The sequence below is a fragment of the Bombina bombina genome, chromosome 1 (assembly GCF_027579735.1).
Source record: "Bombina bombina isolate aBomBom1 chromosome 1, aBomBom1.pri, whole genome shotgun sequence".
In the NCBI taxonomy this organism is placed as follows: domain Eukaryota; kingdom Metazoa; phylum Chordata; class Amphibia; order Anura; family Bombinatoridae; genus Bombina; species Bombina bombina.
Genome location: NC_069499.1, coordinates 1,455,325,246 through 1,455,345,383, shown reverse-complemented (window position 1 = coordinate 1,455,345,383; position 20,138 = coordinate 1,455,325,246). Strand labels below are relative to the sequence as shown.

Sequence of the window (20,138 nt, the reverse complement as noted above, 5' to 3'; positions counted from 1 at the left end):
ATTATGGCTAGCAGTGAAGGGGTTAATTAGGTAGCATGTAGGGAGCTTGCAGGGTTAATTTTAGCTTTAGTGTAGAGATCAGCCTCCCATCTGACACATTACACCCCCTAATCCCTCCCAAACAGCTCTCTTCCCTCCCCCACCCCACAATTGTCCCCGCCATGTTAAGTACTGGCAGAAAGTCTGCCAGTACTAAAAAAAAAAGCTATCCTTGATAAAAAATAAATTAAAAAAAGGCATATTTACATATGCTGCTCTGGAGGATCCCCCCTTAGCCCCCAACCTCCCTTATACCCCCCAAACAGCTCTTTACCCATCCCCCTCTAACTTATTAGTAGCCATCTTTGGTACTGGCAGCTGTCTGCCAGTACCCAGTTTATAGTAAAACATGTTTTTATTATTTTTTTAAATAATTTTCTGTAGTGTAGCTTGCCCCCCCCCAAAAGACCAATCCACCACCCCCTCCCAGATCTCTTAGATCGACATATATTTAAATATATTTGGCAATCACTGCCACTTTTCTCCCATCATTTTTCTGTAGTGTAGCGGTTCCCACCCGCTCCCTACCCCCGCGCGCGCCCCCTCGTGCACGCGCGCGCACCTGGCGTTCCCGTCCACGATCCCGCCCCCCTCCACATCATACGGCCCATCGATGGCCGCCCACCCGCCTCCCAGACTGGCTCCCACCCACCAACGAAACCGGCCATCGATGTCCGGTACAGAGAGGGCCACAGAGTGGCTCTCTCTGCATCGGATGGCCAAGGGGGGTTATTGCAGGATGCCTCGATGTTGAGGCATCACTGCAATAACCGGAAAGCAGCTGGAAGAGAGCAGGATCGCTTCCAGCTGCTTTCCAGACCGAGGACGTACGCCATACGTCCTCAGGCGTTAAGTGTATTTTTTTTGAGGACGTATGGCGTACGTCCTTGGTCGTTAAGGGGTTAAACAACTGTACAATGAACATCTGTTATCTAATTTGCTGTGTTCTTTTTGTAGCCTTTGTTGAAAAGCATACCTAGGTAGGCTTAGGAACAGCAATGCACTACTGGGAGCTAGCTGCTGATTAGTGACTGTACGTACATGCCTCTTGTCATTGGCTTACCCCTATGTGTTTAGCCAGCTCCCAGTAGTTCTCCTTCGACAAAGGATGGCAAGAGAATGAAGCAAATTTTGAAAATACAATTAATTGGAAAGTTGTTTAAAATTTTAAGCTCTATCTGAATCTTGAAAAAAAAAAAGTTGGGTTGCACATCCCTTTAATTGTGAAAATTAAGAGTTTTTCAATTCAATTGGAAGGGCACATGGCAGACTTTACAAGCTAATCCTGCCACATATCTATCCCTAATTGGCTCCAGCAGAAATGATCAGATAAAGAACGGTAAAACAATGGTTATAATGTTAACATAATGACCACGACTAGCCTTGTCTACTTCAGTATCAAGTCTGCATTGACTTCAAATGCCAGGTGGAGTTAGCAATTGAAGAACAAGTGCAGTATTCAGATATTGCATTTAAAACATTTTCAAACTATGTTAATTTATTCCAAGGATGCAAAAAAACCTCTGGTATTTACAAGGTGTTTCCCGGTAATTGATGTGTAGTATTTAATTCCACATTCCCATTTACCCACTTGTTTTAGGCAATATTAGCAGCTTGGCTATTATCTCTTCGTTTATACCCGCGTAACATATGTAATAGATGATAAGATTGTTACGGCTAGATTTAGAGTTTTGTTGGTAACGACCCGCGTAGCTAACGCTGGCTTTTTTCTGGTCGCACCTTTAAAATAACTCTGGTATTGAGAGTCCACAGAATGGCTGCGTTAGGCTCCAAAAAGGGAGCGTAAAGGCATATTTAACGCAACTGCAACTCTCGATACCAGAGTTGCTTATGGACGCGGCCAGCCTCAAAAACGTGCTCGTGCACGATTCCCCCATAGAAAACAATGGGGCTGTTTGAGCTGAAAAAAAACCTAACACCTGCAAAAAAGCCGCGTTCAGCTCCTAACGCAGCCCCATTGTTTGCTATGGGGAAACACTTCCTACGTCTGCACCTAACACCCTAACATGTACCCCGAGTCTAAACACCCCTAACCTTACACTTATTAACCCCTAATCTGCCGCCCCCGCTATCGCTGACCCCTGCATATTATTATTAACCCCTAATCTGCCGCTCCGTAAACCGCCGCTACTTACATTATCCCTATGTACCCCTAATCTGCTGCCCTAACATCGCCGACCCCTATAATATATTTATTAACCCCTAATCTGCCCCCCACAACGTCGCCGCTACCTACCTACACTTATTAACCCCTAATCTGCCGAGCGGACCGCACCGCTATTATAATAAAGTTATTAACCCCTTATCCGCCTCACTAACCCATAATAAATAGTATTAACCCCTAATCTGCCCTCCCTAACATCGCCGACACCTAACTTCAAACATTAACCCCTAATCTGCCGACCGGAGCTCACCGCTATTCTAATAAATTTTTAAACCCCTAAAGCTAAGTCTAACCCTAACACTAACACCCCCCCTAAGTTAAATATAATTTAAATCTAACGAAATAAATTAACTCTTATTATATAAATTATTCCTATTTAAAGCTAAATACTTACCTGTAAAATAAACCCTAATATAGCTACAATATAAATTATAATTACATTGTAGCTATTTTAGGATTTATATTTATTTTACAGGCAACTTTGTAATTATTTTAACCAGATACAATAGCTATTAAATAGTTAAGAACTATTTAATAGTTACCTAGTTAAAATAATAACAAAATTACCTGTAAAATAAATCCTAACCTAAGTTACAATTAAACCTAACACTACACTATCATTAAATAAAGTATCTACAATTACCTACAATTAAACCTAACACTACACTATCAATACATTAATTAAATACAATATCTACAAATAACTACAATGAAATAAACTAACTAAAGTACAAAAAATAAAAAAGAACTAAGTTACAAAAAATAAAAAAATATTTACAAACATAAGAAAAACAATTTTAAACTAATTACACCTACTCTAAGCCCCCTAATAAAATAACAAAGACCCCCAAAATAAAAAAAATTCCCTACTTTATTCTAAATTACTAAAGTTCAAAGCTCTTTTACCTTACCAGCCCTGAACAGGGCCCTTTTGCGGGGCATGCCCCAAGAAGTTCAGCTCTTTTGCCTGTAAAAAAAAACATACAATACCCCCCCCCCCCAACATTACAACCCACCACCCACATACCCCTAATCTAACCCAAACCCCCCTTAAATAAACCTAACACTAAGCCCCTGAAGATCTTCCTACCTTGTCTTCACCATACCAGGTTCACCGATCGGTCCAGAAGAGCTCCTCTGATGTCCTGATCCAAGCCCAAGCGGGGGGCTGAAGATGTCCATGATCCGGTAGAAGTCTTCATCCAAGCGGGGCAGAAGAGGTCTTCCATCCGATTGAAGTCTTCATCCAGGCGGCATCTTCTATCGACATCCATCTGGAGCGGAGCGGCAGCATCCTGAAGACCTCCGATGCGGAACATCCATCCTGGCCGACGACTGAACGACGAATGACGGTTCCTTTAAATGACGTCATCCAAGATGGCGTCCCTCGAATTCCGATTGGCTGATAGGATTCTATCAGCCAATCGGAATTAAGGTAGGAATATTCTGATTGGCTGATGGAATCAGCCAATCAGAATCAAGTTCAATCCGATTGGCTGATCCAATCAGCCAATCAGATTGAGCTCGCATTCTATTGGCTGTTCCGTCATTCGTCGTTCAGTCGTCGGCCAGGATGGATGTTCCGCGTCGGAGGTCTTCAGGATGCTGCCGCTCCGCTCCAGATGGATGTCGATAGAAGATGCCGTCTGGATGAAGACTTCAATCGGATGGAAGACCTCTTCTGCCCCGCTTGGATGAAGACTTCTACCGGATCATGGACATCTTCAGCCCCCCGCTTGGGCTTGGATCAGGACATCGGAGGAGCTCTTCTGGACCGATCGGTGAACCTGGTATGGTGAAGACAAGGTAGGAAGATCTTCAGGGGCTTAGTGTTAGGTTTATTTAAGGGGGGTTTGGGTTAGATTAGGGGTATGTGGGTGGTGGGTTGTAATGTGGGGGGGGGTATTGTATGGTTTTTTTTACAGGCAAAAGAGCTGAACTTCTTGGGGCATGCCCCGCAAAGGGCCCTGTTCAGGGCTGGTAAGGTAAAAGAGCTTTAAACTTCAGTAATTTAGAATTTTGGGGTTCTTTGTTATTTTATTAGGGGGCTTAGAGTAGGTGTAATTAGTTTAAAATTGTTGTAAGATTTTTCTTATGTTTGTAAATATTTTTTTATTTTTTGTAACTTAGTTCTTCTTTTTTATTTTTTTTACTTTAGTTAGTTTATTTCATTGTAGTTATTTGTAGTTATTTGTAGATATTGTATTTAATTAATGTATTGATAGTGTAGTGTTAGGTTTAATTGTAGGTAATTGTAGATACTTTATTTAATTAATTTAATGATAGTGTAGTGTTAGGTTTAATTGTAACTTAATTTAGGATTTAGTTTACAGGTAATTTTGTAATTATTTTAACTATTTTAGCTATTAAATAGTTCTTAACTATTTAATAGCTATTGTACCTGGTTAAAATAATTACAAAGTTGCCTGTAAAATAAATATAAATCCTAAAATAATTATAATTATAGTTTATATTGTAGCTATATTAGGATTTATTTTACAGGTAAGTATTTAGCTTTAAATAGAATTAATTTAGTTAGATTTAAATTATATTTAATTTAGGGGGGTGTTAGTGTTAGGGTTAGACTTAGCTTTAGGGGTTAATCCATTTATTAGAATAGCGGTGAGCTCCGGTCGGCAGATTAGGGGTTAATAATTGAAGTTAGGTGTCGGCGATGTTAGGGAGGGCAGATTAGGGGTTAATACTATTTATTATAGGGTTAGTGAGGCGGATTAGGGGTTAATAACTTTATTATAGTAGTGGTGCGGTCCGCTCGGCAGATTAGGGGTTAATAAGTGTAGGCAGGTGGAGGCGACGTTGTGGGGGGCAGATTAGGGGTTAATAAATATAATATAGGGGTCGGCGGTGTTAGGGGCAGCAGATTAGGGGTGCATAGCTATAATGTAGGTGGCGGCGCTTTGCGGTCAGCAGATTAGGGGTTAATTATTGTAGGTAGCTGGCGGTGACGTTGTGGGGGGCAGGTTAGGGGTTAATGAATATAATACAGGGGTCGGCGGTGTTAGGGGCACCAGATTAGGGGTACATAAGTATAACGTAGGTGGCGGTCGGCAGATTAGGGGTTAAAAAATGTAATCAAGTGGCGGCGATGTGGGGGGGCTCGGTTTAGGGGTACATAGGTAGTTTATGGGTGTTAGTGTACTTTAGAGTACAGTAGTTAAGAGCTTTATGAACCGGCGTTAGCCCAAAAAGCTCTTAACTACTGACTTTTTTCTGCGGCTGGAGTTTTGTCGTTAGAATTCTAACGCTCACTTCAGCCACGACTCTAAATACTGGAGTTAGAAAGATCCCATTGAAAAGATAGGATACGCAATTTACGTAAGGGGATCTGCGGTATGGAAAAGTCGCGGCTGAAAAGTGAGCGCTAGACCCTTTTTTTACTGACTCCAAATACCGGCGGTAGCCTAAAACCAGCGTTAGGAGCCTCTAACGCTGGTTTTCACGGCTACCGCCAAACTCCAAATCTAGGCCTTAGCAAATGCATAGAATGTTTTGGGGACAAGGTAAATTTCACAGTGCACAAGTATGATCCAGACACTACAGCCTCTCTTGATGGAGTGTAACGAGCATCATTTTACAGCAATAGCAGGCAAAATGATTGTTAATTTTCCTTAATTAAACATTATGGGGGTTACATTTTGCAGTACAATGGTTTTTAACAACCTAAGTGTTGTGCTCTTTTAACCAATTCTCCACAGTTGAAGTCCCCACACATGATTTTAAATTGCACCTCCTTTAGTCATCCATAATTCAAGCATTCCACACTCTGTATAGAACACATTCAATTAAAAACAGAACTATGGCAACCTATACAAGCTACTCTTTAGGGAAAGTTCCCAACTGTCACTAACTTGTGCTGGAGATGCTGTGGGGAGAATTGTTCCTAACATTGGGTGGTCTGTTCCTTACCTAATACATCTCGGGTGGTAAGTTATTACCAGTTTAGTAAAGTTAGCCACAAATCTAATTTTTTTTTTTTTATCGTATTCTTGTACTATAAACTGCATAATATTTGGATTGCCTTTATCCTAGAGCCCTGCATGTCACTTGCATATTTTATGCCCTTTTAATCTTTGTTTCAATAAAGATTTACTTTTTTACCCCCCTCGAGTGCTCAGGAATTTCGTTTTTTCTTCAGTGCAAAATGTTTAATCTGGTAGTTAATGACATTTGAAATAGTATTTGAAAAGTATTTTCTTAAAAAGTGAATGATTTTTTATTTATTTTTTATGATTTATTTTTTTTAATCGTGCTTCTTGAGGGATGCCCCTCTCCACCAAAGGTGCTAAAGCAAATGTCTTTATTAACCGATGAAAATGAATACAGTTGTATCAGTTGTACATATCTTGCTAGTATCTGTAAAAAACAAACACTTCTGCAAGTGTAAATGCTGCTCTTTTAGATGCATTATAGAACATGTTGGTGTACAATATCCCTTTAAATGGACAGTCGGCTTAAATTTTTTTTATTAAAAAATGTGATATAGTAACAAATAAGACCATAAAAAATTCAAATTTGATTGGACATATACTTTATTTATTATATACTTTAGAACACTTGTTCACTTATATAATATTATTTTATGATCTTATTTGTTACTATATTACATTTTTTATCGCATATTTTTTGTTTGTGATTTAACCACACACTTTTTTTTTTTTACATTAAAATGTTTATTGTTTGAAAAGATAGATAATCCCTTTATTACCCATTCCCCAGTTTTGCACATCCAACATTGTTATATTAATATACACGTTACTTCTGTGATTACCATTTATCTAAGCCTCTTTTGACAACCCCCTGATCACATTACTTTTTTATTTATTATCTATTAGCTTGCATTTTAGCCAATTAGTGCAGTGTGAGCCACATCTCCCTGGGCGTGAACACATTGTTATCTATATGGCCCACATGAACTAGTAGTCTCCTGTTGTGAAAAGCAAATAAAAAAGCATGTGATAAGAGACTGTCTGTAGTGGCTTACAAACAGGCAGACATTTAGAGGTTTAAATTTTATAAAGTATATTAATATAACAATGTTGGTTGTGCAAAGCTGTGGAATGGGTTGTAAAGACATTATCTATCTTTTTAAGCAATGACAATTTTAGTGTAGACTGTCCCTTTAAGTTAAAAAAAAAAAATTATTCACACTAAAACATACGTGTGCTAAGTGGGATGGAATAGGGTTGTTTTTTTTCTTCTTCTCAGTCATGTGACATTTATTCACTTCCTGGTTGAGTCAGTTGAGCTGTGTTCCTGAGAGCATAAGTCAATCGGTCATATATTCTATAAAACACACACAAGCTAGGGAGCAACTGGATCCTTGTCATTCCTGATCTTAGCAGTGGGGTGAAAACTATGTAAGTTTTCTTGGCCCTGGTTGCTAAAGGCCTACTGGGTCTATAACTAGAATTGATTGATGTGTTCTCCTTGACTATTTTTATGGCTTTTGTATAATGTATCCTTAGAAAGTGACCAGAATTTTTTTTTCTTTCTAGCGACAAGTGGAACCGAATGTTAGAAATAAGATCCTTTATTTGATTCAGGCCTGGGCCCACGCCTTCCGTAACGAACCAAAGTACAAGGTGGTACAGGACACCTACCAAATCATGAAGGTGGAAGGTGAGCAACACAAGCTACATCGTTATTACTACTGGAGCTTATGTCATTCTGTTTGTTTTAATTCCAGTTATTCTTTAAATATTCAAATTTGTCTTACAGTACATGTTTTATGTATTTAAACTCGGCATAAAGAAAATACAACTAACAAGAATATTTATGATAAATATTGTTTTTTTTTGGTCCTTCCCCTTTTTCAGGTCACAATTTTCCAGAGTTTAAAGAGAGTGACGCTATGTTTGCAGCAGAGAGGGTGAGTTGATTGTGGTACCACTGTGTACAAAAATCTCAATTCAATCACAATACAATGTCTGCTGTAATAAATCTCAGACATGTTTATTGTTTCCTTCCTTTATATGATTAAAATATCTGATACCTTCACATGTTCTGTGTAATACCAGAGACGCACAGCACCATTTAATCCATGTTTATTTCTAGGCACCTGATTGGGTGGATGCTGAGGAGTGTCATCGGTGTCGGGTCCAGTTTGGCGTTGTAACCCGTAAGGTTAGTGCCAAAAATGTTGTCTGCCACATGAAACTGTCTCCACTTTGTTGATCTTTCTTACTCTTTTACATTTACCTCTTTTTCTACAGCATCACTGTCGGGCATGTGGGCAGATCTTCTGCGGAAAATGCTCTTCCAAATGCTCCACCATCCCCAAATTTGGAATTGAGAAGGAAGTGCGCGTGTGTGAGCCCTGCTTTGAGCAACTCAACAAGTCAGTGTGAGTTTACCAGTCTGGTCTTCGATGGATACCTGACCTTGACAATTATTGTCACTGCGACAGGAGGGGGGAGGTGTATGAGGTCTGGAAAGCTGCAAACTGTGGTTTCTTGGGACCTCCTTTAATCACACCACCATAGTGCAGTTACGGACCCTTGTAGATGAGAACCTCCATCATTCATTTTAGATCTTAGTTTGCTAAAAAAAATTTCATTTGCAGGAAAGGTGAAGTGAAACCAAACTCAACTGCAGAGCTGCCACCAGAGTACTTGACCAGCCCACTGTCTCAGCAGTCCCAGGTGTGTATCTCTTCAGTGGAATGGTTTGGTTAATTTATTTTTTGACTGACTTTTGTGGTACTGGACTGTTTTCATTATACGTTAAAATGTAACTATTTCAGTAGTTTGACAATGGAAGGCAGTATAAGAAGAAAAAACCTGCCACTGACATATCTGTGTAAGCTGTGGCACAGTAAAAGGTAGTATGGGTGCACTGTGCTGGGCTGCAGAGAAAGATTGTCACATACTAAAATAGTTATGTATGTACTGATGTGGTGCTGGTAAATATATACACAGTGTCTCCATAGAAAATGTGCCAGCCAGTTGGCATTATGAAGTAGCCTGGTGAGGGCAGTGTATATTATGACATGTTCTGCTATTTATAAATGTTACTTGAAGGGACATAATACTCATATGCTAAATCACTTGAAACCGATGCAGTATAACTGTAAAAAGCTGACAGGAAAATATCACCTGAGCATCTCTATGTAAAAAAGGAAGATATTTTACCTCACAATCTCCTCAGCTCAGCAGAGTTAGTTCTGTGTAAAAAGTTATACTTCAGCTGCTCCCAGCTGCAGGTAAAAGTAAAAAAAAAAATAAGAAATGAACAGCAGCCAATCAGCATCAGCAGTGCTGAGGTCATGAACTCTTACTGTGATCTCATGAGATTTGACTTAACTGTCATGAGATTTCATAGTAAGCTTCCTTTACCTGATTGGTGAAATAATATGAGAGTGCACGAAGCTCATCCTTTCAGCTGTCCCAGGACAGACATACTAATATGCTGCTTAGAAATCCTTTACAATGGGAGGTGGCTACTGAGGAACTTTTGAGGTAAAATATCTTTCTTTTTTACATAGAGATGTTCAGGAGATATTTTCTAGTCAGCTTTTTACAGCTATGCTGCATCACTTTCAAGTGTTTAAACATTTGGGTATTATGGCCCTTTTAAGCTAAAGCACAAATGAATTGTATAATTTTACATAAATTGATTTATTAATAATTTGTGCAATAAACACTGAAAAAATGAACAGCACCTAATTTAAGATTAAAGGGACATGAAACACAAACATTTTCTTTCATGGTTCAGATAGAGAATACAATTTTAAACAATTTTCTAATTTACTTCTATTTGTTTCATTCTCTCTTGGTATCATTTTTTGAAGGAGCAGCAATGCACTACAAGTTTCTAACTGAACACATGAGTGAGCCAATGACAATCGGTATATATATAATCTGTCACCAATCAGCAGCTAGAACCTAGGTTCTTTGCTGCTCCTGAGCTTACCTAGATAAACCTTTTAGCAAAGGATAACAAGAGAAGGAAGCAAATTAAATAATAGAAGTAAATTGGAATGTTGTTTAAAATCAAATTATCTATCTGAATCATTAAAGAAAAATGTTGGGTTTCATGTCCCTTTAAATACAGTAAATTTGCATAGTCAACAAGTGTATAATTAAAATACAATGCTATATCACCTATGCTCAACCTGAATGAATGTTGGCTTAAATTTTAGCCAAGTGGCTAGTAAAGTCAGCTGGGTTGGGTGCCCATTAAATATGTCCTGGGGAGAAAACTGGTATAAGTGGTCACCTATTGTGCAGGTATTGGTGGATGCCAGTATAACATGAATTGACAAGTTTACATGGATATATGATGCATGGGCGTGCATGCTGAGGTGTAGCATGGATGTGTATGCGTTGTTTTGGTGCACGGCCAGGTTCGTGATGTAGGGATACATTTGAATGTGTGTTGGCCTTTCTGTAGAGTATTAGAAGTCTGCTCATGTGTATCTTTTGTGTGAGTTTTTTTTTGGCCCTGCTCCCCTCTTCACACGGCCACACAACATTCACCAGAAGGCTAATCTAGGATGTATTGATGACTACAGATATAGTTTCCAATGTCTTACTGAAACATCAAACTTTGTGACTGTACATTATAATAACTGTCTCCTATATAAATACTAATGTGATGTGCTAGTATATGATAACTATTTTTTTAGCCTGGTGGCACACCACAAGTATTAATACTGTGTTTAGAGCATAGTTGATATGGACATGTATATATTGTAGACTGCATAGATTGTGCCCCTCATGTAGTAAGACACACAGTGAGTGAATAGAGGTGGAAACAGCCAAGTAATAAGTGCTATCAGGCATGTCCCACTGTTAATTTATGAAGTCAAGGACTAATACTGTGTTGCAATAATTTTTATAGAGCTTTATGCAGTACTTAAGGTATGATGTATGGATGTTTCCTCCCCTGACCTTTGGTCCAATACTCTTCCAGCCCCTCTCATGACATTCTTTCCCTTCTTGTCTTTGTTTAATTTGTAATAAGACACAGGCTGGGGAAGAGAAGTCGGGAGCGGCAGGGACAGAGCCTCCCAGCAGAAAGGTGAGCCAGGATCGTGTAGATATTATTAGATACCCCTAATGTTGGCTCTATCATACTGTGGGGCTGCTTGTGGAATCTCTGTCCCATAAATATCTGGACATAAAAGGGCTTCCACATGAAGGGCACTGAGGGATGATCCCTTCACGGCATAGTAGATTCACAAAAGACCTGTCCCTCAATAGTTTAAAGGGGAGGAAAATCCGAGGGGCAGTCACACTCATGGGTAAAGTACAGCCATATGTCAAGGGAGGAGTGGTTACAGTACAGCGCTTTCTCAGGAGTACTGGTAGATAGGCAGCCATTTTTCATGGAAACACTGGATGCTAGAGGAAAGTATATTGAGTGGTTTTCTCCCATAAGCGTAATGGATGCTGGGTGACTGGGAAGCAGTCAATGCAGGGAAGCCAGGTGACGTTGTTTAGTTGGATATTGGTATTTCATGCTAGTAGTAAAAATAGGACTGCGGTGTCTATCGGACAGAGCGGACACATGACAATCTCTCACTTATTGGAGAAATTGCAGTGGGTAGTTATGGCTGTTATTTTGGAAGTGGATCTTGCACAATAGTCACATGCAGAGTAGACACTGGAAAACTAGTCTTGGTTGAGAGTAGGCTCTATTATTTTGGTCTACATTGTAAAGCACTGGAAGCCGTGTTTATGCAATTTAGGTTAGATAAACTGTAGCAATGTTACATATCTGGAGGGTGACAAGATCATCTATATCAATATTACATAGTAGATGAGGTTGAAAAAAGACAGAAGTCCATTGAGTTCAACCTATACAAATCTTAATATACTTACAATAAAAGCTCCAGTTGAGCTTAAATTAATCCCATTAAAAAGGTGACCCATTTAACACAAGTAATCATATCCCTGAATTCTGTTTCTAGCCAAAAATGTATATAAGGTGTGGGCATTTACTAACTCCCTTGTTTATGAGTTCCACAATGTGAATGGTCTTACAGTGAAACAATGTTTATGTTGCTGGAGATTAAATCTCCTTGCCTCCATCCTTAAATTGTGACCTCTTGCCACAAACAATGTTCTTGGAATAAACAGAGCTTCCGCCATCTTTGTATATGGGTATTGAATATATTTATATAAAGTTATCATGTCACCGGTTTGGCTAAACTCTCCTCATAGATTAGATATCACCAATTGTGGGCTGGTATTCTGGACTTCTGTTTAGTTTTCTAGGAACATGGATTAGCAGTATCACTCAGTGGGTACTATTGGGCGACTTGGTTTTGAAAGGATGAAAATTGTTAGCTGTATATTTAAGCAGATACCATTGATTGGTGCACACATCCCAGTTGGAGGGTACCATTGTCTATAAGGGTACTGTATGGTTTAACCATCGTTTGCCTTGAAAGATGGCGTAGTTAGAGTTTACAATTTATCTTTTTGCCATTTGGGATCACTACAGGGATCTCATGTCTACAGGGTTGGACACTGTGTGACTTATTCCAAATTGAAGGGTACATTCTATCAGTGCCTTTTGCCCATGATTAGGGATGAGGTTGTTCTATAAGTGCATTTTGTCTGTCAAAATATGGGGAGCACAGGGCAACTAACACATTGAAATATTTTTTATAAAGGTGACCTACAACTTTTCAGTTTGTAACTTTATGCAAATAGGGATTGAGTATTACAGCAGCAGAGGTTAAGAGATGACCCTGAAGTCCTCCTGCTCCAGTGTAACATGTAATATCTCAATCAATACAACAGTGGGGTATAGTATAGGATTGCCACTTCCCAACACTGAATCAAGAGAATATAGCAGCCTCCAAACTTCTTGAATAAAGTAATAGCCAAAGGGTCCAAAAACATAACAGGAAAACCTTTCAGACAATAACATGGCCCTTATGCATGACTATGAGCCGTGTTATGGCCTGAAACATTGATCTATGGTTATGCAATAAAGGTCCTGTTTTATTCCAGAATTTTTTAAGCTAGTATATTCTCTTGCTCTTGATTGTGTAAGGTATTTACTGCCGTTTTCCTTCATTAATTTCTTCTGTTGTAGATGCCCCCAAAGAGGGACGAGGCAGCTTTGCAGGAGGAGGAGGAGCTGCAGTTGGCAATCGCTTTGTCACAGTCTGAAGCTGAGGAGAAGGAGCGAATGGTGAGTGAAACCCAAAATATTTCTTTCATGAATCAGATAGCACATGCAATTTTAAACAACTTTTCTAATTTTCTTCTATTATGAATTTTTCTTTGTTTTCTTGGTATCTTTTATTGAAAAGCAGGGACATAAGCTTAGGAGCAGGCCCATTTCTGGAGCACTATATGGCAGAAGTTCAGCACTATTTCCTACCATGTTGTGCTCCAGGTGCCTACCTAGGTATCTCTTTAACACAGAATATCATGGGAACAAAGCAAATTTGATAATCAAAGTAAACTGGAAACTTTTTATAAAATGTTATGCTCTGTCTGAATCACAAACAGATTTTTTGGGGGGTTTGATATCCCTTTAAGGTTATGAATCCCCACTGTAAATCTGGCACCCACACTACAGTATACACCTTGATCTGTCTTCAAATATCTTTTTAGCGGCAAAAGACTACATATGGCATATACCCAAAGACAGATCCTGCCCCAGTTACCTCTTCTGCACCTCCTGTCAGTACTCTGTATTCCTCTGCAGTGGTGAGTATCTGTGTAATAATGCATTAGAGTTGTCCATATAGAGAGTTGTTTCAGCTGCAATCTGTTAATTTAGTAAATGGCTTGATATAAAACCTGGGCATTGTGTGCTAGATGGGAAGACATCCTGAAATCAAGCATTAAGTTGTAACATTCTCTTTTCTGTTTTTTAGAATTCATCTGCTCCTCTCGCTGAAGACATTGACCCAGAGGTAAGTGTAGGGAAAACTCGGGTACCTATCATTTATTTAGCTTTTGAAGGTGAAATCCTTTTTAAATGTCTCTCCTCGTATAACCACAGCTTGCTCGTTATCTGAACCGTAACTACTGGGAGAAAAAGCAGGAGGAGGTCAGGAAAAGCCCCACTCCGTCAGCTCCTGTTCCTGTGACTGAACCTGTGGCGCAGACAGGAGAGGTGCCCACCATCGGTATAGTGAGCGTCATGGAAGTAAGTGATAGATTAGCCTAATTATCTTTTTGTTTCTTTCACATGTGGATGTTACACAGGATTTAGAGGCTGTATTGTTTCTTCTGGGCTGACCTTTCTCCCATATCTCCAGCAGTACCAAAATGGAGAGTCTGAGGAGAATCATGAGCAGTTCCTGAAAGCTCTACAGAATGCTGTCACCACTTTTGTTAATCGTATGAAAAGTAACCACATGCGAGGCCGAAGCATCACCAACGATTCTGCAGTCCTGTCGCTTTTCCAGTCTATCAACAATATGCACCCTCAATTACTGGAGCTCCTTAATCAGCTGGATGAGAAGCGGCGTATGTATCATGAGGGAACTGTATTAGTGTGGTTAAGGAACAGAAGAGAGGAATATGTTTGTGGCGTTTTATAGAGGAGGAGAAAAAAAATATTGTTATTGTTGGAGAAATATAAAACACAGAGCAGTGAATGTAAAATTGAGTGCTGGTATTACCTTTTTTAGGTTTCCTGCTATAAAGACCATATGGTTCTTTATATACAATAGCATGTTATCTGTATACAGTTTTAAGGCCTGTCTGTTCCAAGGAGCCCGGATCCTAAAATTTTATTTACAGATCCTCACTTCTTCCCCCCCCCCTACATATATGTATGTATAAACGCCTCGTTTCTGGCTCTTAAATGTTCATTTATGAAGTTTTGTTATTTAATTTTTTATTTTTTTTAATGTATCAATTTTAACATGTCCGTTTGTAATCATGTACAGACTGGGTAGTACTGGTAGAATATTTAGATATTTTGCATTATTCATATTTTATTTTACCAAATTTAACATAAAAAAGTGTCATGTTTAAAATATTCTCTTTATATCTCTCAAGTGTACCTTTTTAATAATTTTACAATAAAACATAAAATTAATTTATCATCTGTCTTCCTTGGTAGTTTCTACTGATCATTAAACTGTTTACTTCAGATCTAATAAAAAGAGCGCTTTAGGTAAACTTCTGTGTCTTCTGCAGTGTACTATGAAGGTCTGCAAGACAAACTGGCACAGATCAGAGATGCAAGGGGTGCACTGAATGCACTGCGTGAAGAACACCACGAAAAGTTACGTCGTGTTGCAGAAGAGGCTGAGCGACAGAGGCAAATTCAAATGGCACAGAAACTAGAGATCATGAGACAGAAGAAACAGGTAATGGGCTCTAAGCTTTTCTTTAGACCTGAGGGGTATGAGTTATGTGAAAGGGGCAGGAACAGTTGAAAGGCTATCAAAGTTCTTTGAGTACTGAGCCTGCCCCATCAGCCAGCATGGAGATTTCCTGGATATTTATTCAGATAGATTAAGACAAGGTATTAGGGATCCTCATTAATTGTCAGGGTGTACTAATACTGGGTATTTGTCAGGGTTTGTGTACCTTTTTAATTTACACTTTGCCTTGCCGTTACTACAGGAATACCTGGAGATGCAGCGCCAACTGGCTATTCAGCGCCTGCAGGAACAGGAAAAAGAGAGACAGATGCGTCTGGAGCAGCAGAAACAGACCATCCAAATGAGAGCCCAGATGCCAGCCTTCTCTCTCCCTTATGCCCAGGTATGCTGCACCCTGTCCTGTGGTTTGCACATCTGTTCACCATCAGCTCTTTACTCATTAGTATTTATCCACAGCTGCAGTCACTTCCAGCATCAGGGGGTGTCATGTACCAGTCTTCAGGCCCGACTGCTTACCCAGGCACTTTCAGTCCTTCTGGCTCTGTGGAGGGATCACCTATGCATGGAGTTTATATGAACCAACCAGGACAGACAGGCTCCACACCATACCCAACCATGCCAGTTCCTGGAGCAGGTAAAGAACATTTCTGCCTTGTGTATATTCTGGTTTGTCCTCAGTTTTTGAAACATATTTTGTTTTTCATCAGATCCCAACTTGGTGAATGCCTACATGTACCCTGCAGGTTCTGCTCCCGCAGCACAGCAAGGACAGACTGTGCCCACAACCAACCCTGCTTATACTTCTTATCAGCCCACACCAACCCAGGCATACCAGGTAAGTACTGAGGACAAAAAAGACAGCACAGTGGGACAGGATGTATTTTCTAAACTTGAGCTGACTACAGGCAACTTGGAGATTTTTATAATGGTTTATTTTTAATCATGGATTCATTTAGTATTGAAGAGCTATGGTTTGTGAGATGTGTAGGTCGCCTTTAAAGTTAGTGCTGGTAAATTTAAGTAAACATTAATAACAATTCTGAATCTGTGCATTTTATGTATAAAAGTAAATTTTCATGTATGTACAATAGTTAAAAATAACTTCTTTTTTTTTCATTGTCGTTTTTATTTTCTTAACCTCCCTCCGCCTGCCTGCTTTTTCTTTTTTTTTTCCTGAGGTGAAGTTTTCACCTCATATCCAATCAGCTCGCTAGCTGCACTGCATTAATACCATGTGGCTAGTGAGCTAATTGGATATGAGGTGAAAACGTCACCTTATGGGGAAAAAAAGAAGAGCGGAGAGGGGTTAAGAAAGTAAAAACGACGGAACAGATAAAACGTATTTCACACTATCATACATACATAAACATTTACCATTTCACATAAAATATTGCACATTCAGAATTATTATTAATGTTTACCTCAATTTACAATCACTTTAAGTTTGCACAGTTTGGGGTGCTGACACGTTTATTTGTCTCTTTATGCAGAACGTCTCCTCGCAGAACCTTCCTCCCATGTCCCAGAATCCTGCAGCTGGCAATATGGGTTATATAGGCACACAAACAGTGCCCATGGGGTACCAACCGTATAACATGCAGGTAATTCAAAATATTCAATACTTGTGGATCTTAAATAAAGCATCTCCTTAAAAAAAACAACTTATTGATATTCTGAATAAGTGGAACACATTTTAACTGTAGCTGAACCTTTAAGCTGCCAATATTTGTGTCGACAACTTCTCTGCATGTCCCCTTTTTCTATAGATGACCTGGCCACAGACTATTTTTTTATATCGGTAGTCTAGTGGCCACACAATTTCTACATATTGCAGTGTAAAGGCAAGTTCTTTTAAGTAAAGTACACTCCTACAATTTCTCATAGTGCTCTTTTTTTTTTTCTTTCTCCTCAGAACCTCATGTCCACCCTTCCCGGTCAGGAAACTGCTATGAATAATCTGCCTTCTCAACAGCAGTACTTGGGAGGTCAGCAGCCAATGTACCAGCAGGTTAGTATTTGTGACAGTGGACCTGTTGGCAAGCTGGTGACTGATAGCTCAGTAATCATCTCCTATTCTTTCAGATGCCAGTAGGTGCCAGTCAGCAACCACCACAGCAGGCACAACATGGACAGCAAGGGCCAGGCAGGAGCGAGGCTCAGCTAATCTCATTTGACTGACATTAGGTTATCTCTCTTCTGACCTAACAAATACAGCAGAAGAGGCACGGCTTCCACTGACATCACCCACAGTGTATGAAGCATGTAACCTTTTGTAGAACTGGTCCAGTAACACACTACGATACTATAACTACCCTTTGTACGTCGCCTTATTGTGTGTATCTTCTGCATACTGGCTGCCATGCCAAGATTACACAAGTCTACTACATTTAAGGAACTCTAAGCTACAATTGTTTTAATATTTGTAACAAATATGTTTCTTTATCTAAGAGCTCTTTATTATAGCTTATCTCTCTAGATCAGTGGCTTTTCACCTTCAGTCATCTACTTCAGGGTTCTTCAAACCACGAGTCACAACCTATTCCTGGGACTCAACTTGTTTGTCTACTATGTTGTAGGACATTGTGTGTGCTGTGCGTGTTGTATGACGGTGTGGTTTGATGTATAAGAGGGTGTGGAGTGTTGTATGAGTGTGTGGTGTGTGTGTGTTGTATGAGAGTGTGTGTTATTACCTTTTACATTTTCAAGATTGACTAGAATCGGGAATAAAGTATGCACACATTTTAGTCATTTTGCTTGTTTTATAGTTTCAGACAAAGAATAAAAATAAGGTTGGAAAAGTATGTGGTATCATGGCACTGGGTCTTGGGAAAAAGTTTGAAGAACCCTGCTCTACTCCTATTAACAGGACAGAAAAACTCACTAATGCTTAAACAAGGGTATTTTTTGGATATGGCCATTTAGTCGTCCTTAATATGAGATATTTTGATCTTGAGAAAATTCCACTCTAGTCTGTCTGATTTCACCCCTTAAAGAGCTGTGTATGTTATTGTGATGTTTAACACCCAAATACCTCTAAATTATTTTAATTGTATCTCGGACACTGAGTGGTTTAGATTCTGCTGTCAAGCATGCAATTATGAACTGGGTCCATATAATTTATTATATTCATGTAAGATATCAAATCCGGGGGTCTACAGGATTTGTCCATCTTTTGTCAGTGGTGTAACAGCCAGGAGTGTTTCTCCATTGTCCCCTTGTGTCCTTTATGCTTCTTGTGCTTTCAAGGGCTTCTGTTTCCAGGATTTATCTTTGATGCCCTTCAGATGCCACAGGAGTCTCTCTTGCTTGTTTTCAGTGACTAACTAGAAATCCATAATAAAACTATATTAAGACTTTGCAGTCTCCCTTTATTCAGAAAATAAAAAGCACTGCCGTTCAGCTTCAGTGTCCAAGGAATAACAGTGTAGAATTTAAGAAATTAGAATTTAAAGGGACAGTCTACTCCTGAACTGTTATTGTTTAAAAACATAGATAATCTTTTTTATTACCCATTCCCTAGTTTTGCATAACCAACACGGTTATATTAATACACTTTTTACCTCTTAACCTTGTATCTAAGCCTCTCCAGACTTGTATTGTTTCTTTAGACGGACTTGCCTTTTTAACCAATCTTTGCTGACTCCAATAACTCCACAGGAGGGAGCACAATGTTAGCTTTATGGCACTTAGATGAGGCGGCCTTCTAGGGCTTAGAAATTAACATATGAGAACAAAGCAAATTTGATGATAAAAGTAAATTAAAAAGTTGTTTAAAATTGCATGCCCTATCTGAATCATGAAAGTTTAATGTTGACTAGACTGTCCCTTTAACTGTTGTAATGGTTATTTGATGGCACTGCCATCTCTTATATCTCTGGTCCATGATTTGTTGTTTGTCATGATTTATGTTCTACTAGAGAGCTACAGCAAGCCCCCTCTCAAGGTTATTTTTTTTCTTTTATGATTTAGGTAGAGCGTGTGATTTTAAAGAACCTTTCAATGTACTTCTATTATCTAATTTGTTTTGTTCTCTTGGTATACATTGTTGAAAACTATACCTATGTAGGCTCAGGAGCTGCTGATTGGTGTAAGCGTCATGTTATTGGCTTATCTAGTGTGTATAGCTAGCTCCCAGTAGTGCTTCATCAACAAAGATACCAAAAGAATTAAGCAAATTGGATAATAGGAGTAAATTGGAAAGTTGTTTAAAATCTATCTGACTCATAAAAGAAAAAATTTGGGCTTTGTGACCCTTTAATTTTGGAGTGATTACTTAGATAAGGAAAGAATAAATATATATACTTAGTCAAATCCAGGGATTTAATGTTAGTATTGTGAGATTATTATAGATTTTGATAGGATAAATATATGTATAGGTTTAACAAAAAATAATCTGCATGTTTGGGTGATATTTGTTGATTCTATAATATATGGGTCAAGAAATATATGCTTTATTTACTTTTTTGTGGTCCTAAGCTAATCTATTAAAAGTTAAATAAAGAAGAGTATGCACATTTTATTAAATTTTCATTAAGTGGAGCATGCAAATGCATATTAAATATTTCTGTACTTAATACCTGTACA

At 38.9% G+C, this 20,138-nt stretch overlaps 1 protein-coding gene across 2 annotated transcripts in view; it reads left to right on the top strand.

Moving 5' to 3' along the window:
- HGS (hepatocyte growth factor-regulated tyrosine kinase substrate) overlaps positions 1-18,910 on the top strand; it is a 31,438-nt gene extending 12,528 nt beyond the window's left edge. Inside the window, exons 5-22 of one of the 2 annotated variants that reach the window (XM_053705977.1) lie at positions 7,741-7,864; positions 8,062-8,114; positions 8,300-8,368; positions 8,458-8,588; positions 8,808-8,886; positions 11,210-11,266; positions 13,295-13,393; positions 13,822-13,917; positions 14,088-14,126; positions 14,216-14,362; positions 14,475-14,685; positions 15,364-15,536; positions 15,796-15,936; positions 16,011-16,188; positions 16,262-16,389; positions 17,045-17,155; positions 17,467-17,562; positions 17,637-18,910. In XM_053705977.1, coding sequence (XP_053561952.1) covers positions 7,741-7,864; positions 8,062-8,114; positions 8,300-8,368; positions 8,458-8,588; positions 8,808-8,886; positions 11,210-11,266; positions 13,295-13,393; positions 13,822-13,917; positions 14,088-14,126; positions 14,216-14,362; positions 14,475-14,685; positions 15,364-15,536; positions 15,796-15,936; positions 16,011-16,188; positions 16,262-16,389; positions 17,045-17,155; positions 17,467-17,562; positions 17,637-17,732 — 2,028 coding nt within the window. In that variant the 3' untranslated portion in view covers positions 17,733-18,910. The remainder of the gene's footprint in view (positions 1-7,740; positions 7,865-8,061; positions 8,115-8,299; positions 8,369-8,457; positions 8,589-8,807; positions 8,887-11,209; positions 11,267-13,294; positions 13,394-13,821; positions 13,918-14,087; positions 14,127-14,215; positions 14,363-14,474; positions 14,686-15,363; positions 15,537-15,795; positions 15,937-16,010; positions 16,189-16,261; positions 16,390-17,044; positions 17,156-17,466; positions 17,563-17,636) is intronic. The other variant, XM_053705984.1, reaches the window with a different exon arrangement.
- The last annotated feature ends 1,228 nt before the right edge of the window (positions 18,911-20,138 follow it).